We start from the raw sequence: 20,446 nt of genomic DNA on the forward strand, positions 1-20,446 counted from the left end.
ATGCACCTGACAGTGTGAACAGTTGAGGCGACAGGACAGAGCATTCGACCTTGCTGTGGACAAGCTTATGTGAGTCCAGCTTCCTGCAGAGTTTAACATCAAATGAAGTGTCCGACATCCCTTCATTTTTGAGACTAGGAAGAAAAGACTCAACAAAATTTAAGAGACTCCCTGAGAGTTGTGTGGCCAGCTTGTAGCAGAATCTGGTTCCAAAGCTATGCCCTCCTCCTTCCCTGGGAACAAAAGAGAATTCTAGAATTCTAGGCTGGGCAAAAGGAGCAAACGTCCTGTTTCTGATTGTGTGTTTTATTCACTTGTGTACTGTGTGTAGATGGCTGTGAATCCATGCGTGTTTCATGTGTGCATACGTGGCACCTGCCAGTGTACATTGGACCATCTGCATCTTCCGTGTCAAGCCCTTATAATCATCATCTTTGTAACCATGTGGTGTCCTGTGTCATGAGCAAACCCTAATTCACCCTATGCTTGTGCTGTCCTGCTTCACTCCCTGCCATGTTTCACGTTATAAACACACTATGACGAACACCTCACACATTTGTCAGGATCTGAGGTCATTTCCTTAGACTAGAATCCTGAACGTGGAATATGACAAATATTCTGAACATTTCAATGATAAAAACCAGTGCTCTTTCCATTACAAAAATCTTTCTAACAGTATACGTATGCACTGATCTCCCCTATTACACATATCTGTCAAATTCAACAACATATACCAAAATTGTAAAGCATAATAATACCTCTGACCCAGAAATCACATACACTCTGAGTATGTTCCCAACTGTGCATGCACACAGGCACAGACGTGTATCTGTAGCAGCAGCATTAATTGTGGCAGAAAAGTAGAAATAACCAAATTATCCCTCCATTGAAGACTGTTTTTTTTTTTTTAAGATGTTATGTATTTATTCATGAGAGACACAGAGAGAGGCAGAGACACAGGCAGAGGGAGAAGCAGACTCCATGCAGGGAGCCTGATGGGGTACTTGATCCCGGGGCCCCAGGGTCACACCCTGAGCCAAAGGCAGATGTTCAAACCCTGAGCCACCCAGGCATCCCGAAAACTGGCTAAACCAGTTTATGTTCACAAAATGGAATAGCAAGCAGTTCAAACACAAGGCAGCTCTGCTCACTCTGACATGGCACATTTTAAATGTGTTAATTTTTATTGTAATCCTTTTGTGTAAAATAGTAATAATCTTCGTGTCTAGGAGGGTGAAGCCTGTCAAAGCCATGACCCCCTATAGAGACAGCAGCAAGGTTAGGATCTTGAAGCAAAAATGTCCCTCTTCCTGTGGTCACCCCGTGTCCTCTCCCAGATGTCAAACCACGAACACCAAGGAGGTGTGATCTCTGCACGTGTGCAGGATTAATCCAGTCAGAAAGGGGGTGTGCCCGGCCACGCTCCCAGGCTCAATAAGTCACCAGCATCTTCACGCAGCTCTACTTATCCTGGCCAAATGGCTTCAGTACAGAGCACGGTGCATCAGATTCAGGTGTAAATCCTCGTTCTGTCCCCAGTGGGCTGTGCACCCCTGGACAAGTTACTCACCTTCTCGGATTCCTCAGCTGTTTTGTGTGGCAGGAGATAACAGCAGGGGTATCGTGGACACTACATGCAGTAATGCTTATTAGGCTCTCAGCACAGTGCCTGGTGCATTATTTCTCTTTGGTGCAAATTGAGTCCGGCCTCAGTGGCATGAGCTTGGCCACAGGGCAACCGCAAATTACAATCTCAGTCTCTCGTAAGTCACAGAAGAGAGTATCCTATAATTATTTGTTGAATGCTTTGAATCATACCCTTGTGGCAATCATTAACATTTTTAAGAGAAGATGTGTTTTACAACTTAGTTATGACATTTCAGATTGGAGTCAAAGGCCCACTGATACAGTAGGTGATATTTTCCGGGGAAAAAAAGAAAGGGACATTGGAGTAGCCAGGACAATATTCATGATTAATTAACCTTTGGTTTCACAGATTTTTGTGTGTGTGCGGAGAGTTTGTTTTTTTTGTTTTGTTTTGGTTTTGTTTTTTGGTTTTGTTTTTTGTTTTTTGTTTTTTTTAGAAAATGACCTGTACCAGTGTTTCCTCATGTGGGCTCCACCCTCCTAAGGGTCCTAAAGCACTTGGTGGGTTTGGGAGACATTTTGGCAAATAGACCCATGAGATGGATTCCAATACACAGTTTCTGTTCTGTTCGGGCAGGGCCTTGCTGGGCAGTCCCGTTCGCAGGTGTAAGACGCCTGTGTGTAGTACGGAGGAGAGATTGCCTCAATGTTCCCAGTAAACGCTGGACTCCCTTTCTGTGTGTTTCTGTACGTGGGCTGCAGCCATCAGTATAATTCTACTAAATTGCTTATTTGTTGTGTTAGCTCTATCTGGCTCGTGCTATATTTACTTCCTTCACTGTAGGGTGTGATAAGAGCTTTTAAGTCCTATAATAATGCAATCCAACAAAGACTATTTTTTGCATTAGCTGAACTAAGCAGTTTTATTTGCATACATTTAAGAGATCAGAGTGCAATGCCGAGTTCAAGTAGTTATGTAAATTTTGATGGAACACAGTAGCAATGTAATTACACCAATATGAATGCATTTCCCTCTTTTTGTGATTTTACTGGGTCAAGTGCATCTCTGGATTAATTAAATGCATAATGAATTACAGCTAATGAACACACACACACACACACACACACACACACACACAAATAGCCCCTTGCCCAGATCCCGTGTCTCAGTTCTAAAATAAGATGTTCTGTGTTGCATTAGGTGGAAACAGCCACAGATTCTGACACAGAGAGCCGAGGCTTGCGGGAATACCACTCTGTTGGCATCCAAGTGGAAGACGAGAAGCGGTAACTCAGCCCCTTCAAAATAGACAATGTTCCCAAGCAGGAGCGATCCGTTAGAACCTGATTGCAAATATCTAGATCATGCTGACCATCAATAATTCATGTCTTGTGGAAACAGGGTCATATATTTATACTTTTCAACTTATCGTACAATTATGAATTAACATCCACCTGCGTCTTGTTTTTGCAAGAAGCAGGGGAATAATTATTTCCAACATAATTTACCACTTATGAAAGCAGAGTTGCTGACAGCCCTGAAAGCCAAAGTTCTTCATCCAAAGGAGGAACAGATGGGCTTGAGGGTGAATCAGATGAGTCTCCTTACCTGATGATGTTAAAAGTGAATGAAAGAGAAGAAAGAAAGTGAAAACCTTAGCTACAGCATGATTTCAAACCAAAACATACAGGGGTGCCTATTACAGTAATGTTATCTTTGTCACAAGGACAGGGTGATTATTTTATATTTAAAAGATATATCTTGTAAATTTCATAAATAACTAATTTTAATGAGAGCACCGTTACATCTGCAACTTCAGTTAGCGTCTAGTTGGCAAAGCCCCGGGTGACATAGCTCATCGTGGAGGGTTTTAGGACCCAGCCAATAAAGATTTTGATTGCAGAGAAATTCAGACCAGAAACTAATGGCTTCCCAGGTTCCCTGTAGACCACTTAGGATGCAGACGGCTTCTGCATGGGGACCTGGGCTTGCTGGCCTCCGTCGCCATCACCAGCTTCTTCTCCCTTTCCTTGCCTCCAGCAAAGACACTAAGTGGCAGACTCATTAACCAGCTGCACACACAGCTGTTGCCAGATGAGGGTTCAGTTGGTGAGAAGCCAAAATGTATACTTCAGGTTCATTTGGATGCCCCCGCCCCCACCCCACACATACAGTTCTCACCCAGTGATATCCGGACTCCAATTATAAGCCTTTTCCTGCCCATCACTTCAGTAACTGTGTGGGAACGGGTGGCCTTCCAATACACGGGATGGAAATGTTTTTAAAACACCTGCTAAAGCTGGAATTTGGATTCCTTATTTTGCACAAGAGACTTAATGGGGATGATATGAAGTTATTCCAATAGGAGAAGAGACTCATGCCCTGAAATGTGTCACTGAAACTCAGTAGGGTACGGAAGCCATTTACATAAAAGGAGCAACACAGCCTTCCTGTTACCTGGATGCAACACAGGGAAGTTTTGTGAACTTGCAGTGTATTTGTAAAGGGCAGTAACTGTGCGAGGCAGGGGTTTCCTGGAGTACGTCACCCCTATGGCCTCCTGCGATGCGCTTGAGGTTAAGTGGGCATTTTTTAGGCCTTGAGACTTAGGTAGATGTCAGAGGTTAATCATTTGCAAAACCCAATGTTCTTTCATGGCTGAAACACCAAAATTGTAGTAAAAAGATGAAAAGTTTCCTCTTTCCCTTGAGTTATTTGTTTGGGGCAGCGCAGGAGTATCGCGTGTGAGCTCGGGGAGGGTTTGCTGCACAAAGTCAGCTCAGAAAGTTCCATTCCTTTTCCGTCTCTCCTCCGCAGACACGGACGTTTCAAGCGTTCAAACAGCGTGACAGCCGCCGTGCAAGCAGACCTGGAGCTGGAGGGCTTCCCCGTGAGCACCGAGGACAAAGGGCTGCAGTTTGGTCCCTCCTTCCAGCGGCACTCGGAGCCCAGCACGCCCACCCAGTACGGGGCAGTAAGAACTGTTCGGACCCAGGGGCTCTTCAGTTACAGAGAAGACTACAGGACCCCCGTGGACACTGCCACCCTGCCCCCTGCAGACCCCTGGCTGGAGCCGTCCATGGAGACAGCGGAAACCGGCAGGATGTCCCCGTGCCGGAGGGATGGCTCATGGTTTGTGAAGCTGCTGCACACAGAGACGAAGAGGATGGAAGGCTGGTGTAAGGACATGGAGCGAGAGGCAGAGGAGAATGACCTCTCAGAGGAAAGTAAGAGCACAGCCTCCCCTCGGCGTATGACACGGGTCCTGGGTCAGTAGAGCAAACGGGCAAATGGCAGTGTGAGTGGGAGAAGCCACCTCTGATTCTTGGGTTGATTAAAACAAACGTGCTTCCCACCGCATCCCACTCAACTCCCAGAAAACAGATAAGTAAGTGAACAGAAAAGCAACTGCCAAAGCGTCCACAGGGATCCTTTGGGGGTTTATTAGCTCATGAGCCTGACAGGCGCTGACTGTGGCTCGGTGGGTCCTGTACCTCTCCCCACGTACCCATTCTCCTGAATTCTGGCAGTGACTTGACGTGGAGTGTTTCCACGGGTTTCTAGAACCTTTACTGTCCCATGTGTACAAGGAATTGAGTTGGTTTTATTTTTTTAAAGTTTGATTGATTTATTGATTCGAGAGAGGGCCTATGTGAGCTGGGGAGGAGCAGAGGGAGAGGGAGAAGCAGACTCCACACTGAGCAGGGAGCCCACTAGGGGGCTCAATCCCAGGACCCTGGGATCACAACCTGAGCCCAAACCAAGAGTTGGACTTACCTGACGGACCCACCCAGGTGCCCCTGAGTTGGCTTTATGCCAGGGAGAGGTTGGAGATGAGCAGAGATTGCTCCGGCCCTCCTGGCCCCATGCTGAGCGGGAATCCCTGTGACGCCCCAACCTGGGGCCCACAGGGCAGATCTGCTACAGCGCGTCTGGCTCTGAATGTCTTGACCTAACAGATCTTGCTCCCTTTAAAGTATTTTTTCTTTTTTTCTGTGAATTCCTTTGTATATTTGCTAGGTTGCTATGAATTCTCCATTTCTTTTTTTTTTTTTTTAAGATTTCATCTATTTATTCATGAGAGACCCAGAGAGAGGCAGAGACACAGGTAGAGGGAGAAGCAGGCTCCATGCAGGGAGCCCGATGCGGGACTCGATCCTGGGACCCCGGGGTCACGCCCTGAGCCAAAGGCAGACGCTCAACCGCTGAGCCCCCAAGATGCCCCTAAATTATCCATTTCAAGAGGATAGGTGACATCCTTGGGAATTGTGCCCTGACATTATGTGTCGAGATGGCTGCTGTGATAGAACAACGTGTCAGTCATCCTACAAATGGAAACACAGAGATGAGTTTACATGGGCTTTACATAGCTTACGGAGTAAAAGGCTGCAGGATCCATAAATTAGGAAACTAATTGGTGTGTTGCTCTCTAGCTGTTAGGACTTACGGTGCTAACCTATGAAGAGAGAAATTGCCTTTAAATTACTAATTATCTTTCCCCACATTTCTCTCTTAATCATCAAATTCCACACGTTGTTTACCTGGGTAGATATTAGACCCTGAGTGGTTTGGAGGGGCCATTGCCGTGGCGAAGAATTTGAACCTGCTCCCCAGCGGGCTGTGGCCGATGGGTGTCTCAGACTGTCCACATGCATTTGTCCAAATTTATTATCTGTTTAGGGTACATTTAGTGGGGTGGTGACTCACCGTTCTGATATTTAAAAATCACCCGTTTCCTGCAGCGTTTTCTCACTTGTCAGTATGCTTTTCAGACTGGCAAAATCGTTTTAATGGTCACAGGGATTATAACTTTTATCACAAAGACAAAACACAGAAAAACTAAATTGCCTAAGGTGATGCGAAATCAGGGTTAGGCGGTCAGCCCCGGCTGTGTCCCAGGGTCGGCAGGTGCAGACCTGCGGGGGGTGGGCTGGGGGGCACTCGGGGTGTGCTCCCCTTTCCTGTGGCTTCACAGAGAACACGGTCGAGGAGGAGGTAGGAGGAAGGCTCGGAGATGTCAGGTCTTGGCTCCATAAGGCATCGATCAATTTGATCCTGTCATCATTTGAGTTCACACCATTGAGGACACATCCGAGAAGTGCTGGTCTCCCTTTGTGTGCGCAACAGCTGGAGACGCCAGCCGCTGCTGTGTTTGGAAGGTGACACGGAGCAGGATCACAGTTTTCCGTATGTAGGATGTCCTTCATATTTTCCAAGGATATTGTTTTAGAAGAAGAGATCTCTAAGCCAGCGCGTACTGAGCTCAAATCCCGTGCCAAATTTTATGAGTTCTTTGCTCTCGTTCAGTGCTCACCGTGGTGTGGTACGCAGAGAGCACGTCGCCATCCTAAAGATAAGGAGACCCAGGCCTAAGGAGGTGAATATCTTGCCCCAGATCCCACAGTGCGGGATGGAGTCGAGAGGCCAGGTCAGGGCCAACTCCTGTCAAAAGCAGTGCTGCCCGAAGTTACTAAATTACTGGAAACCCGCTCCCTGCGTGGCTTCCTTCCCACCTGTGGTCTTGTGGACTACCTTCTTCTGCTGTTTTAGGAATGTTGAGTCCCAGGCTCGGCCGTGTGCTCCACTGACCCCCATAGCTGGGGGGACACCCGTTTAGTTTCCAGAGAGGATCCCGGAGCTGATAAAATGTAGACGTAGGTCATCGTCACTTAGCCACTGGACACTAAGAGGGAGAAGGGGGCAAACTGCTTTTCAGACTAAACACCAAAGATCTTCAGGCTTTGGCGCTGAAGCCTCATCATGCTAGGTGGTGACTGCCTTGTCCCAGGGGCACTCAGAAATGCTCTGGGGATGGTGCGTAAAGGTACCGTGTATGGAACTCACTCTGGTGGCCTGCAGTGACCCAGATCAGCCCCAAGATTCCATCCCCTCAGGAAATACAGTATTTAGATTTCAGTTGCCCTGATGTGAGACGTCTGGAGAGCACGTTCTTCTTCAGCCAGCTATAGCAGAAAGTGACCTCCTGCTGCCTGTCAGTAGCAATTCCCTAAACACCTTTTTTTTAAACTTTGGGGTCTTCTTCTTGGATTCTCGCATTAATGTAAACATTCAACGGATATTTACTGATACGGGCCGTCAGCCTGCCACCGCCGCATAGACCATAGGCTGGCGGGGAGTGACCAGCAGTGCAGACATGGATTGCAGTGACCGAGAGCAGTGGGACCAGGACAGGACTATTCATAGCAAGCAGAACACATCACGTGTGGTGGGAGACATGCAGAATGGAGCTCTGGAAACTCACAGGTGTGAGACGCTTTCCACGGGGAAGGTAGTAAGAAGGTGGCATGTGCTGGGCCTCCTGGGGAGCTGGACTCAGCTGAGCAGCAGAAGAGTCGAGAGCGGAGGGTGTTGGAAAGAAGCCCACCGACAGGAGCCCCCGTCTCGAGACTTCACTTGGCACAGACGGCGCGTCTACCTGCCTGTGGGAAGGAGCCCCTTTGCTGCGGCACCTCCATGCCTGGGGACGTGCGCTCCTCGGAGGACGGGACAGCCGCGGTGTCTCTCCAAAGCTCTGCCCCTCGCCGTCATCGGAGACCTTCAGCTCCTTGAATACAGTGATAGTATCAGGTGCATTTATTATCCCCCGATGGTGTCTGGCCTGAAGTGCTCTGCAGTGGAGACATGGGAGGGAAGGGAGGGTGGAAGCATGGACAGTCCTCGTAAGCAAGGATGCTCATGCTCCTGCTCACACCCTCATACAAGCACAGCACCTGAAATCTTCCCAGGCCTCTGGTTGCCCTCACTTAGGGGCTGGGAGTATCCTGTGTCCTCCCGGTTGTGCAGATACCAGCTAATGATATTGTTTGGTGGGTGGCTTTCCCAGTACTATTTAGTAACTAATATGATCACATTGCTGGAGGACTTGGCTGCAGAAAACAGAATGGATCCAATTGATACTTTTTCTGATTTTATTGATTTCTTTCCTGAGGTTGCCTGGATGTCTTGATCTTTTTGTGGTCAGAAATGACATAACATTTATTATATCCTTCTGCATGCTTTGCATTAAAACTAACACGATATTAATCAAGTTTCAATGTTTTCTTAATAATTTTTAAAAAGTAACATAACCTCTGATTCTTGCACTAACTGTAAGAACAGATATAGGTTTATTGGTGGTGGCACCTTTAAAGACTAAAGATTAAGTTAAATGGCTTGTTAAACTAGAACTCCGAGGTCCGAATATTAAAATTTCCATCACATAAAATAATTTCTTCCCAAAATTATAATTTTAAAATCACAGCTTACTGAACCGATTGAATGAAGTTAGACCCATTCAACCTTCTACGGTTAATAAAAACTCTCATGAGCCCCAATAAATACTGGTTTAAGTTAAGTCCTGTTCATGCAGGCTTCCTATTGTTGGGTTATTGAAAGATCCATTCTGGAAGGATTATAAACCATTGCTATACTGACACTTGGGGATTTTTCTATTAGTCATGTTAAACCCGATGGGTAAATGGCATAAAGTGAAACAAAACAAATAGGGCGTTTTTCTGAGATAAAAGCAATGGTCCCAAAGCCACGAAGTTTTCCTTCAGTAGGTCCACAGAGACATGAACCATGTAAGGTACTCGGCAGTGAGGTCTTTGGACAGGTGTTGGCAGATTCTCGTGCCCAAAGGACCTAATAACCTGACCCCACCTGGTCGGATGTGTAGAACCACAGACCCCGAGGCTGCGGGGACCGGGGTCTCTAGTGCTTCCTTCACCTGAGGGCCCCTCTTTACCACTCCCAGCCGTGACTTCTGGAGGGAGCGACACCCAGGTCATAGACTGTGCAGCGGGTGCAGGGAAGAGGCACAGATGGCTCAGGGCAACCTGAACTCAGGGGGACGGGGAGGCAATGGGCTGGAGAGAAGCTGCCCTGTATTTGCAGTTTGCCTGGATGTCCCGCATCAGCAGAGAAGATGACAAACTGTGAAGAAGCAAATATAACGGAGACCGCCCTGAGCAGAGCGGATGCCACGTGCACATGGGGGACCTGCCAAGCGTAGGGCACGGGGGACAGCCGCCATCCCCCACCTTCTGATGGGCAGGTGCCTATGGGCGTGGCCCACCCCTGCCACGCAACAAACGGCCACGTGAAACGGGAGCAGACACAGAAACACGTGCTCGATAAACATGAGAATGGTAACGCCTGAGACCGTGAAGGGGGTCGTCGGTGGAGCAGCGATCTTCCCACGCTTGCTGCACAGAGTCAGCCGCAGAGGAACCAACAGATCAGACAGGAAGTAAATATTCAATGATCATTTCAGACTCTGTGAATTCCACAAAAATCAACTTCGGATTCTGAAAGAATGGTGTAAACGTCCATGGTGTAAATGCATTTCATAGAGAATTTAGAAAGAATTGGGAATTGTAGAAGGTGCGTGAAAAATAAAAAAGCAAGTGAGTTAATCAAATTTCTTTGTTCGTCAAAGGCAAGCATTGTATCAGGTTCTTTGTAAATTTGCATTCTGGTGAGCATTAGCCCTTATCTGCAGCTCTTGAAAGAAAGTGTCTAAACTATGACATTAGGGAAGTATAGTGGAAAAGAATAAATTGAACTTTCCACTTCAAAATCATGGCAATTACGGGACGGTGCTTGCATTGGAGCTGCGGACCCCCCTTAGCAAGCTGCTCTTCGACGTTCATTGTCTCTCCCGAGCAATAATCAATTTACACCCTTTATAACGACTCTTCACTATATTAAATCAACACCAGGGTATTGCCCATGATGTGTCAAAGATTAAATCGAAGTACTTTATAAGAATACGGCTGTTGAACTACATTTTAAGAAGAATATGAAAATTAGGGGGCGAAACTTCAAATTGCATAAAACTGATTGAATTCTAATTCCCATTTAGGGAAACATTGTCAGTGCAGAGGAGAACATTTATCCGTCCCTTCTGTGTATTCCTGCAGCGATGGCCCGACCGGACCAACTCCCTTTAAGTCTTCCATTGGTCTCCCAGGTTACAGTGGAAATTCAGCATTTCGAAACAAAGATAATTCCTCCACTGGGCAGCAGTGAGACCAGAGCTAGAGAAACATGTTCCATTTGGGGGATCAACATGTGAGTGGAGGATAAAGTGCCTTCCCCGCTCTGAGGAGATGCTCTGGCTGTGCTCCACCGCCATCCTCCCTGCACCTGCCCACCCCATCCCTGCGCCTGCCCCCCCATCCCTGCACCTGCCCCCTCTATCCCTGCACCTTTCCCACCTCCATCCCTGCACCTGCCTCCACTCCATCCATACACCTTTCCCCTCTCTATCTCTGCACCTGCACCCTCCATCCCTGCACCTACCCCCTCCATCCCTGCACCTGCCTGCCCCCTCCATCCCTGCACCTGCCCCCTCCATCCCTGCACCTACCCCCCATCCCTGCACCTACCCCCATCCCTGCACCTGTCCCCCCATCCCTGCACCTGTCCCCCTCCATCCCTGCACCGTTCCCCCCCCCATCCCTGCACCTGCCCTCTCTCTGTTCCAGCACCTGCCCCCTCTCTGTCCTCAGGGCACACTCAGTCCTGAGCCCCAGGCCCTCCCCTCCCCCTGCACAGCCTTCTCCTGGGGTCCTGGCCACCACTCCCTTCTGGGAAATCAGATCCAAGAGGTGGGTTTCAGCGGGGAAAGCCCTTCTTGAAATGGATTTGCAGAACACACCCAGGCCCGGGTATCAAGATGCATGAAGATATTTTTTCAAGCCTGAAAGGATGCCACAATGTCATCCAATGTATATTCACTTTTATTAAAAGTCACATGTGCTAAAGTCCTTTTTAATATTCTAGAAGCCGTGCAGAATTAGATACATGAGAGAATTATTTGCTCCTTAGGAATGACAAGGACTGGATGGCTGCACGGGATAATGGCAGGTGACGGACTGGCTACAGCTTATTTTCAAATGGTTCAGGCAACTAAACAAGCACACGTGGCAAACTGTTAATTGCTGATTCTAAGTGATGTGGACACTTTTCTTTCAGATCTTCTGTATGTGTGAAAATGTTAATAATAAAACCCCAGGGAATAGCAATCTGAGTTCCTGATAGACAAGAAAATAAAAGAAATTAAATTAAGAAGCATTTAAGTCCAATGTCCTGTCCTGCAGACAGTCATTTTGCGAACATGTTGCACATGATGCCAGATGCTCCCCTTTCAGGGAACAGATGCTGTGCTCGCCCCACTGCCCTGTGGAGGCCCCGGTAGGTCACCACGTGGCTTGGGCGTGCCCACGGGTTATTTCAGGGCCTCCGGTCCTGCAGCTTCCTAGCATCTCGTCCCTCGGATCCTGAGGCCGTGGGCCCTGTGGCCTCTGAGGCTCCTCCAGAGCAAGGCCGAGGCAAAGGCTCAGCAGCCTGGGCACAGCGAGTGAGCCTCACGGGTCCTGGGCTTGGAGGCCGCCTGGTAACATCACTCGGGTCTGGGGATCATGCCGGTCGAGGGGGGGCAGAGCCCAGGCTTCGGCCGAGTGCGCCCCGTGGGCCAGCACGGGAACCCCGGGCACTCCTGAGGGACCAGGACAGGACAGGACGGACCTCCAGACGAGCCACCAGGACACGAGCTCTGGTCCGCCCTCCTCAGATGAACCCGGAGTCCAGATGTGTCCGACACGGGTGGCCCCGTGAGCACAGGAGCGCGGTGCTTCTTGCCTCCGCTCTGACGGCGACCGGCGGCCAAGGGCCTCGGTGACCTGCTGGCCCGGCTGCTGTGGCTCTGGGCGGCGGGGGGCATGCCCGGCCGCAGGCGGGGTGAACGGGCTCAGGGCGCAGCGCAGGAGGGGTCCCTGCGGCGCCTGAGAGTCACACGAGCCGGGACCTTCCAAAGCTTCTATTTCCCAAGTCACGATGGCGCCACGGGCAGCCGGGCAGGCACGAGAGCGGGGACAGGTGGCAGGCGTGGAGGCGCCTGGACAGCAGCAGCCCCTGGGCCCCACGCACACGGCTTGGCTTGCAGAGATGCTCATCCCTACGCTTCTGCAGTCCTGTCCGCTGACAAAACCGTATTACTGATTTGTATTGCAAAGTGCTGTTGGGGATCCCTGGGTGGCGCAGCGGTTTGGCGCCTGCCTTTGGCCCAGGGCGTGATCCTGGAGACCCGGAATCGAATCCCACGTCGGGCTCCCGGTGCATGGAGCCTGCTTCTCCCTCTGCCTATGTCTCTGCCTCTCCCTCTCTCTGTGACTATCATAAATAAATAAAAATTTTTTTTAAAAAAGTGCTGTTGGATTAAAGTCCTACAACTTAGAAGTCACGTGGAGACTTGTCGCCCGTGGCAGCGGGCTCCCAGGCATGGGAGGACATCGTCCCCGTGGACGTCCGTGCTGGATGGGCTGGCGAGTGGGCCCATGGCGGTGACTGGTGACCGCCACCGCCGCAGGAGCCGCGGGTGGGAGCGGATGGGTCCCACGCACCTGCGGCCTGTCCCTGCGCAGCCCCTGCCCTCCCAGGAGAGGCGTGCTCACCCTAGCAGGTTACTCACTAGCGTCCAGGGAGGTAGCCAAGATCAATGTGGTTTTCTAGAAATTAGGAGTTAACTTCTTCATTCATGGAGCCCATAAGAAGCAAGCAGTACTTAATGTCTTTTTTATTCCTGCCTGTGCCATATCGTCTGGCTCATCTGAGCAGCATCTCCTGTTTGGGGCACTCACCTCAGTGAGTTCCCCACCTCAGTGCCCCAAAAAGGAGAAGCCTCCTGCGGTATAGACCATCTTCCAGACTCCACTCGTCTTAACACTGACGAGCAGTAGCCCAACAGCTGCTACTACGTGGACAGCTTTGGATTTCCCTCAAGAATCAGACATGAAAAAAAAAAAAAAAAAGAATCAGACATGAGACAGACGGGAACAGATTTCAGTCAGGGGACGTGCCCAGCACAGTAGATTCAAGGTTTTCATCTTCAGGAAAGGGGGAGAGTAACTCATGCTTTTTGCACTTTACTCCTTTCGTGTGACGCTCTTGCTTTTCGTTTTCCATGGACCCAGTTTTAAACCTGTTTTTTGTTTTGTTTTGTCTGCAGTTCTTGGTAAAATCAGGAGTGCTGTGGGGAGCGCGCAGCTTCTGATGTCCCAGAAGTTCCAGCAGTTTTACTGGCTGTGCCAACAGAACATGGTGAGCAAATCCTCGGGGGGACCTCGGTTCCCTTGTGTCCACTCTCTCCGCTCGGGTCTGAGAACATTACCTGGGATTTTGCGGACCAGGGACGAGGGCAAGGTGCTGCCCGGGTTGGGCTTCAGGGTGGTGAAGAGGCCACGGCGAGGCAGTGCTGGGGGAGAGGGAGCAGGTGGCACGGGAGATGGCCCCCCCAAGCCCTGGGGCACCTCCGGCTGCGTGTCCACCTGCCTGGGAGCCTCCGGAGGGAGGCAGGACAGGAAGAGCCGTGGGGCAGATGTCACCGACGGAGACCGCGACATGACATGGCCCAAAGCAGCACATTCACAGTGGCAAAGAGAGTCAGAAGGGATCGTGGAATGATTAGGGCTTCATATTTCATTGCCAGGAGTGAAATGCATATACCAGGAATAGGTAACACAGTTGGCGTTAAACTTGGCTCTGATCGTCCTGAACGTCAAAGAAAAAGAAAAACCACGTGTATGTTTAGATACACTTACGTAAAAAAAAAAAAAAAAAAAAGATACGCTTACGAATATGTACTTGCTGCGTCTTCATGAAAGAGACCCCCCCACACACACACACGTACACACATGTTTCTTTAAAGAAAATATCAATTTAATGTCATTTGTAGAAATAACTGAGCAGTATTCACATTCCTATATAGGCTATTTCGTAGGTAGATTGATTTCTTTCAGAGCAAACATTTCATTAAAATACAAGTAGGTCTGTGCATCGTGGTAGTGATGGCGCTTGGTGATTTCACTTTGTCTTGTTTTGCTGTTTTAATTTGCAAGGAGACGTGAATTTACAGAATGTTCTTACACATCAAAGGGAGCAAAGCCCATGAGAGCTGCCAATTCATCCCTTTTAATTAGGATTGTTAAAAAGTACGTTTTCTCTAATATTTTCCAGTTAACCCCATTGAATTTCATCACAAAGTGTATAAAGTGACCCCTGTGTCTGCTGTGACATGAAGTCATAAGCAACATTTAGGAAAGGGGAACAGGAAGGTTTGGCGTCCCTTGGAAGGAACATGCGGCTGCGGAGCACCCGCTCGCCGTGTTCAGCGAGCACGTCCCTGCCGCCTCCTCTGTGTCTGTTCGATCACTGTCTTTGAGGGAATGGATTTAGGCCTTTACGTACCTCTGTACCGAGCTACACTGAGTCGGGTAAGCACAGGTAGTTACTGTCTTCAGGAACTCATTACCTAAAGCACCCGACATGCAGTAAAGACATGTAAAACATTCTGCAAGCTTATAAAATGTCCCTGTCCCCTGTGCCAGAAGCAGCTAATAGTAGATTTTAAATCACCCCTCCTAATATTTTTGATGCTTCTTACACATGTCAGATTGCATTTTATGCTAATCTTTAAAAAATCCTTTTTGAGTTTTGAAATACGTGTTGTGGCTGCTTCATTTTCTCTTGGCTTCTACCGAGGATTTGACCAAAAAACAAATAAACAAGCAAAAAAAAAAAAAAACCAAGTCTGCAGCATTTGTTGCTAGAGAGGGTGGGTGTCTGAGGTAGGCCAGGCTGACAGAGGTGCTGGAGCATAGGCGGGTGGCTTTGTCCAAGGTCCCAAGCAGCATTACTAGCTGCCAGAGGAGATTTAGGGGATCAGCTAGTTTTCAATCAAAGGAAGGACCCCAGAAAATAAGCCAGAGCCCCTCCCCGATGTTTAGAATGGATTGAACGAAGCAGAGATTCTTCAAGGCAAGGATGTAGGGGTGATTCATCACATTATGAGGATGCAGACAAGGCCAAGAAGACCTGCCCTCGAGCCGTAGGCATCCAGGGGCTCCCTGACCAGCCTTGCAGCATCCCCCCCAGAGTCCCCTTCAGACCTCCGTGACCCTGTGCGTGCCCCGGGCCAGGCTTCCCAACCCTTCTTAGGACGATGGCCCAGAACACGGGAGCCCCAGAGTCCGTGTCACGGGGACCTCTGATGGCGGGAAGCGAGCCGCGTGAACTCTCGGTGACGTGACTCTCATGGGGAAAGAGCACCGTGTTGCTTTGCTGGAGGAGGAGGAAGGCGAGCACACTGCTGACATCTAGAAACAGGCTGATGAACATTTCATGACCCCCGAATGTCCAGTGGACACAGAGGCAAGCAGCTCCCCCAGAAGAGAGTAGAGGGCGTGCACGGAGGCAGATCCTGGCTGTGCCCAGCCACCCCAGGCAGATGAAGGCTCCTGTCCGTGGAGGCTGCAGCTCACCAGGAAAGCTTCTTTAGCTCTTCTCTTTGAAGACATGACCAGAGCCCGGCACCCTGACCCCGGAGATCGCAGGGCGCCCCCCGCTGCTTCCTTCAGCCACGTTCAGGCGTCTCCCCACCAAACCCACGGCAAGAAAGAAGGTTCGTTGTGTCTGGGACGTCTTCCAGGAGACAGGAACACAACAAGCCCTTAGAGACTCCATGGGAGAAGCCTCCTGGAGCCCACCGCCTCCCCGAAGGCCGCGGGGTGCGTCCTGGGTCTTGCTCTGTCCCGGCCAGACCGTGGCCCCGCGGCAACAGGTTTGTCCTGGTTTTCTTCACAAGCCGGGGCTGAGCTCAGGCTCACAGGAGGGGAAGAGCCCGCACCCGGTGGACCGTGCTGCCTGCAGGGTAGGGCGGCCTGGCCCAGCGAGCACCTGTTCCCGGAAGCCCAGCTGGACCCGCAAGCCCACTGCCAGTCACCCTGTGGATGCCGATGCCCCCCCGGGCTTCCACGGACGAGCCAGCTGGACGCGGCATCGGGAGCAGCAGCTCTCCTCCCTCCCGCCCTCACCTGCACAGGCTGCCTGCCGGTCCACACAGCAGGATTGGGACAAATGCCATCAGTCTGATGTGCTATGGACTGAACGTGCCCCCCAAATTCACGTGTGAGACACTGCCCCCCAGTGCGATGGCATTAGGAGGTGCTGACTTTGGGTGGTGATGAGGCCTTGGGGTGCAGCCACCACGAATGGGGTCAGTGTCTTTATGAAACAGACTCCACAGCACCCACAGCCCCTCCCTCCACGTGAGGACACAGCCAGAAATCGGCCGCCTGGACAAGGATCTCCGCAGATCACATCCACACTGGGACCTGATCCGGGGCGCCCAGCCTCCAGCAGAGTAGCACACATTTGTCCGCAAGCCGCCCTCTGTGGGGTCCCCTCCAGCCGCCCCGAGGGACCAAGACCCAGGTAGAGGACATTGTGCCTACTGTGAATAACCTACCAGTAAGCTGAAAATTGCACATTTTACACTTAACCCAGGGGTCTCAGCGCCATGTGCCTCCAGGTGGGTAGAGGGTGACTCCTGCCTAGGGCACGGAGGCGCTGCTGGGCCGCGGTTGCTTGCCAGCCTCAGGTGGTGTGGGAAAGGGCTGGACAGGTGCCTCCAATCTTGGAAAGCTACCCAACTTTAAATGCAGACCATGCACAGAAATTATGAACACACCCAGCTGCCGGCTTGTGGCCCAGCAGTGTCCCCTGTGCGTGCAGGAACTTGTCCATGAATTCCTTGTGTACCTTTGACTCTGCGTGGGAGCAAAGTAAACACACGGTGCATTTGTAGAGTGTCCCTGGCCATTGGAATTAGCGCCAAGATCTGTCAGAGAGCAAACAGAAACAGAACCTCGCCACCGCCACCAGACACGTGTGCCTGTCCGGCCACCGGTCTGCAGAACGATCGCCCAGGGAGGCAGAGAGCACAGCTGCCCCACTGCTTCAGGAACTGCCCAGCGCTGGGAAACTTTGATATTCACACCGTCCTCAAGGCTATGAAAGCATTTTCAAAACGAAATGAGTGAATATACTACATGGATCTTCTTTAATAGGTTTTATTGTTTTAGAGCAGTTTAGTTCCCAGCGCAACCGAGATGATAGCGAGATTTCCCGTTGCCTCTGCCCCCCGCCCCCAGAGCACTATGAGCATCCCCAGCAGAAGGTGCTTTACTTAGAATCAACGAACCTTTGTGGACGCGTCGTGGTCACCAGGAGTCCATGCTTTACACCAGGGTCACTCTTGGTGTCGTGCATTCTGTGGGCTTGGGGGAATGTCCGGTGACGTGTGGCCACTATTAGAGTTTTATGTAGAGTAGTCTCGCTGTGTGAGTTGGGCTCACGCAGCATGTTGGCTTTTCATATTTATGGGTGTGAAGTATGTCAGCAAATGCTTGTATAAACTGGTACTGGGGGATCCCTGGGTGGCGCAGCGGTTTGGCGCCTGCCTTTGGCCCAGGGCGCGATCCTGGAGATCCGGGATCGAATCCCACGTCGGGCTCCCGGTGCATGGAGCCTGCTTCTCCCTCTGCCTGTGTCTCTGCCTCTCTGTCTCTCTCTGTGTGACTATCATGAATAAATAAATAAAATCTTTAAAAAAAAAAAAAACTGGTACTGGATCTGTGTGGGTCCCCCCCGAATATTGGCATCAGAGCTCATATTAGCCAGGCTTCTCCCTAATCCGACTCCTTGAAAGGCATGTGCAGGAAAGAGCAGGCTCTGAGTCGTGCTTGTGTGTTTGCAGGACCCCAGCGCCATGCCGAGACCCACGTCCCAGGACCTGGCAGGCTACTGGGACATGCTACAGCTTTCCATCGAGGACGTCAGCATGAAGTTCGATGAGCTGCAGCAGCTGAAGCTCAATGCCTGGAAGATCATAGAGTCTCCGGAAAAACAGGTAAGTCTGCCCCCGCGGGAGCTCCTCGCCACAGCCTGGTCCCTGCTCCCTCCCAGCAGGGAAGTGCTGCTCCACTGGGATGTGCGTCCTGGCCTTAGGTTAGTGGTACAGGATTGAACTGTCATCCATGCACATGTGTACAGTGGTGGAAGGGCCGTCACCGCAGGTGCAGCAAATAGCACTTGTTTCCCCGCTGTATCTCTCAGACACAAGCAAAACATCACATGCAGATCTGCAGCCTCATTTCCCGTAGGGGAACCCTCTGAATTGTCATCATACCTTTAGTTGGATTAAACTAAGATGATTTCCACAGGGAAAGGTTGAGATCTGGTCCCAAGACTGCTTCTGATGTAGATAAACTTTTTAGTTGCTTATCTCCAGTTGCAGACAAGGCGTTTTGAGCTTTACTGAACGGCTTGATAATGTAAACTTCCTATAGATCTCTTGGCTTTGTCTCTTAAATAGGCTAAAAGTTTCCACTAATCAGGATCCTGCGATATCCCGCAGATGTCATCTTTAGTAGGGCTAATAGGCAGATCTGATTCAGCAATAAACACATTGATTTCCTAACACATTTTAAAGACAATCTAAGTAATCATAATCTGATTTTCTAGGTAGACGTTATCAAAATAAAATGATGAAATTAACCCAACATGCTTTGGGGCAGTGGGGTTAGTCTGTGGTGGAGAACTGTTATGTGGCTAATTGGAACAGAAGCCATCATTGTCATCATCACTGTTCCCCACAAGGTGCCGCCAACCATCCTGGTGGACGTCTGGGCTCGATGCCGTAGACGCCACTGCAGACGACTGATCCCCTCTTACACAGCGGGGCAAAGGGGACTAGGGAGCCATAGGCTGTCAGCAAGCCATTGGTGGTACATAAGCAAGTCCTATTTATGGTTTGGATTTGAAGTGAAGGGGATCAAAAGTAAAGACTGCCAATGAAAGTGTTATTCTAATAAAATACTAAAAATAGAACTCACTAAACTAGTCTAAAGATTTGCAATAATCACTTCTAGTTTTCTGACAACTAATACAAGCCCTTCTACCTAAGCCATGGTCCTTTATCTGAAGACAGCCTCCTGCTGAGGGTGCACACGATGCAGTGTGCAGACCATGAGCGGCTCTTTCACATGGAGGCCTCGTGCCCTGTGTTTCCCGACCCCTGCTCGCTGTAGATCTGCAGGGCCACCTGGTCGACCCTCTCCAACCATGGGATGGACGCCTGGAGGCTGAGAGCCCCTTGAAATAGAAGACTCATGGGGATCCCTGGGTGGCTCAGCGGTTTAACACCACCTTCAGCCCAGGGCATGATCCTGGAGACCCGGGATCAAGTCCCACATCGGGCTCCCTGCATGGGGCCTGCTTCTCCCTCTGCATGTTCTTTGCCTCTCTCTCTCTCTCTCTCTGTCTCTCTCTCTCTCTCATCATGAATAAATAAAATCTTTAAAAAATAAAAAAGAAAGAAATAGGAGATTCCCACAAGAATTACTCATGTGTGTCTCCTGCAGCCCCATACTTCAGAGGCTACCAAGTGAAAAGAAGTAGGTAGATACAGTCATATGCTTAACACAAGAACTGAAAGAGCTGAAAGTTTTAACAAACCAATTACTCCATCGTCATAGATGCCTGCCCAAGAGTCAGGAAGGAGTCATTCCTGCTGGTCCATGTCATTTTAATTTTTTTAATTTGTTTTTTTAAGAGGGAGAGGGAGGGAAGGAGTGGGGAGAGGGGCGAATAGAGAGAAAAAGACTGAATCCCAAGCGGACTCCACAGTCTATGAGGGAGGAGCCCAAACAGGGCTGGATCCCATAACCCTGAGATCATAACCTGAGGCCAAATCTAAAGTCAGACACTCAACTGACTGAGCCATCCAGATGACCCCCTGACCCTTTTTTTTTTTTTTTTTTTTTTTTTGTGGTCCAAGTCATTTTAAAATAAGCCATGGGAATAAAGTGTCAAACACCAGAACCATCTTCCTATCAAATCCAACATTGCAGCACAGGGAGTTCCTGCCATCCATGTCCACCCTGCATGGCAAGCTGCACCATCTCCACAACGTCCCAGCACGTCTGGCCCATTTGGATTTTTGCAGAGGCTGAA

The 20,446-nt window shown here is 49.9% G+C and overlaps 1 protein-coding gene across 7 annotated transcripts in view; it reads left to right on the top strand.

The window, feature by feature from the left end:
- Nucleotides 1–20,446, top strand: part of DLGAP2 (DLG associated protein 2) — a 693,430-nt gene that overhangs the window by 664,845 nt on the left and 8,139 nt on the right. For all 7 annotated transcript variants that reach the window (XM_038585891.1, XM_038585894.1, XM_038585892.1 and 4 more), the window contains 4 exons: nt 2,789–2,874; nt 4,406–4,815; nt 13,602–13,693; nt 18,189–18,341. In XM_038585891.1, the coding sequence (XP_038441819.1) occupies nt 2,789–2,874; nt 4,406–4,815; nt 13,602–13,693; nt 18,189–18,341 (741 nt within the window). The remainder of the gene's footprint in view (nt 1–2,788; nt 2,875–4,405; nt 4,816–13,601; nt 13,694–18,188; nt 18,342–20,446) is intronic.

This window comes from Canis lupus, chromosome 37 (genome assembly GCF_011100685.1).
Source record: "Canis lupus familiaris isolate Mischka breed German Shepherd chromosome 37, alternate assembly UU_Cfam_GSD_1.0, whole genome shotgun sequence".
In the NCBI taxonomy this organism is placed as follows: Eukaryota; Metazoa; Chordata; class Mammalia; order Carnivora; family Canidae; genus Canis; species Canis lupus.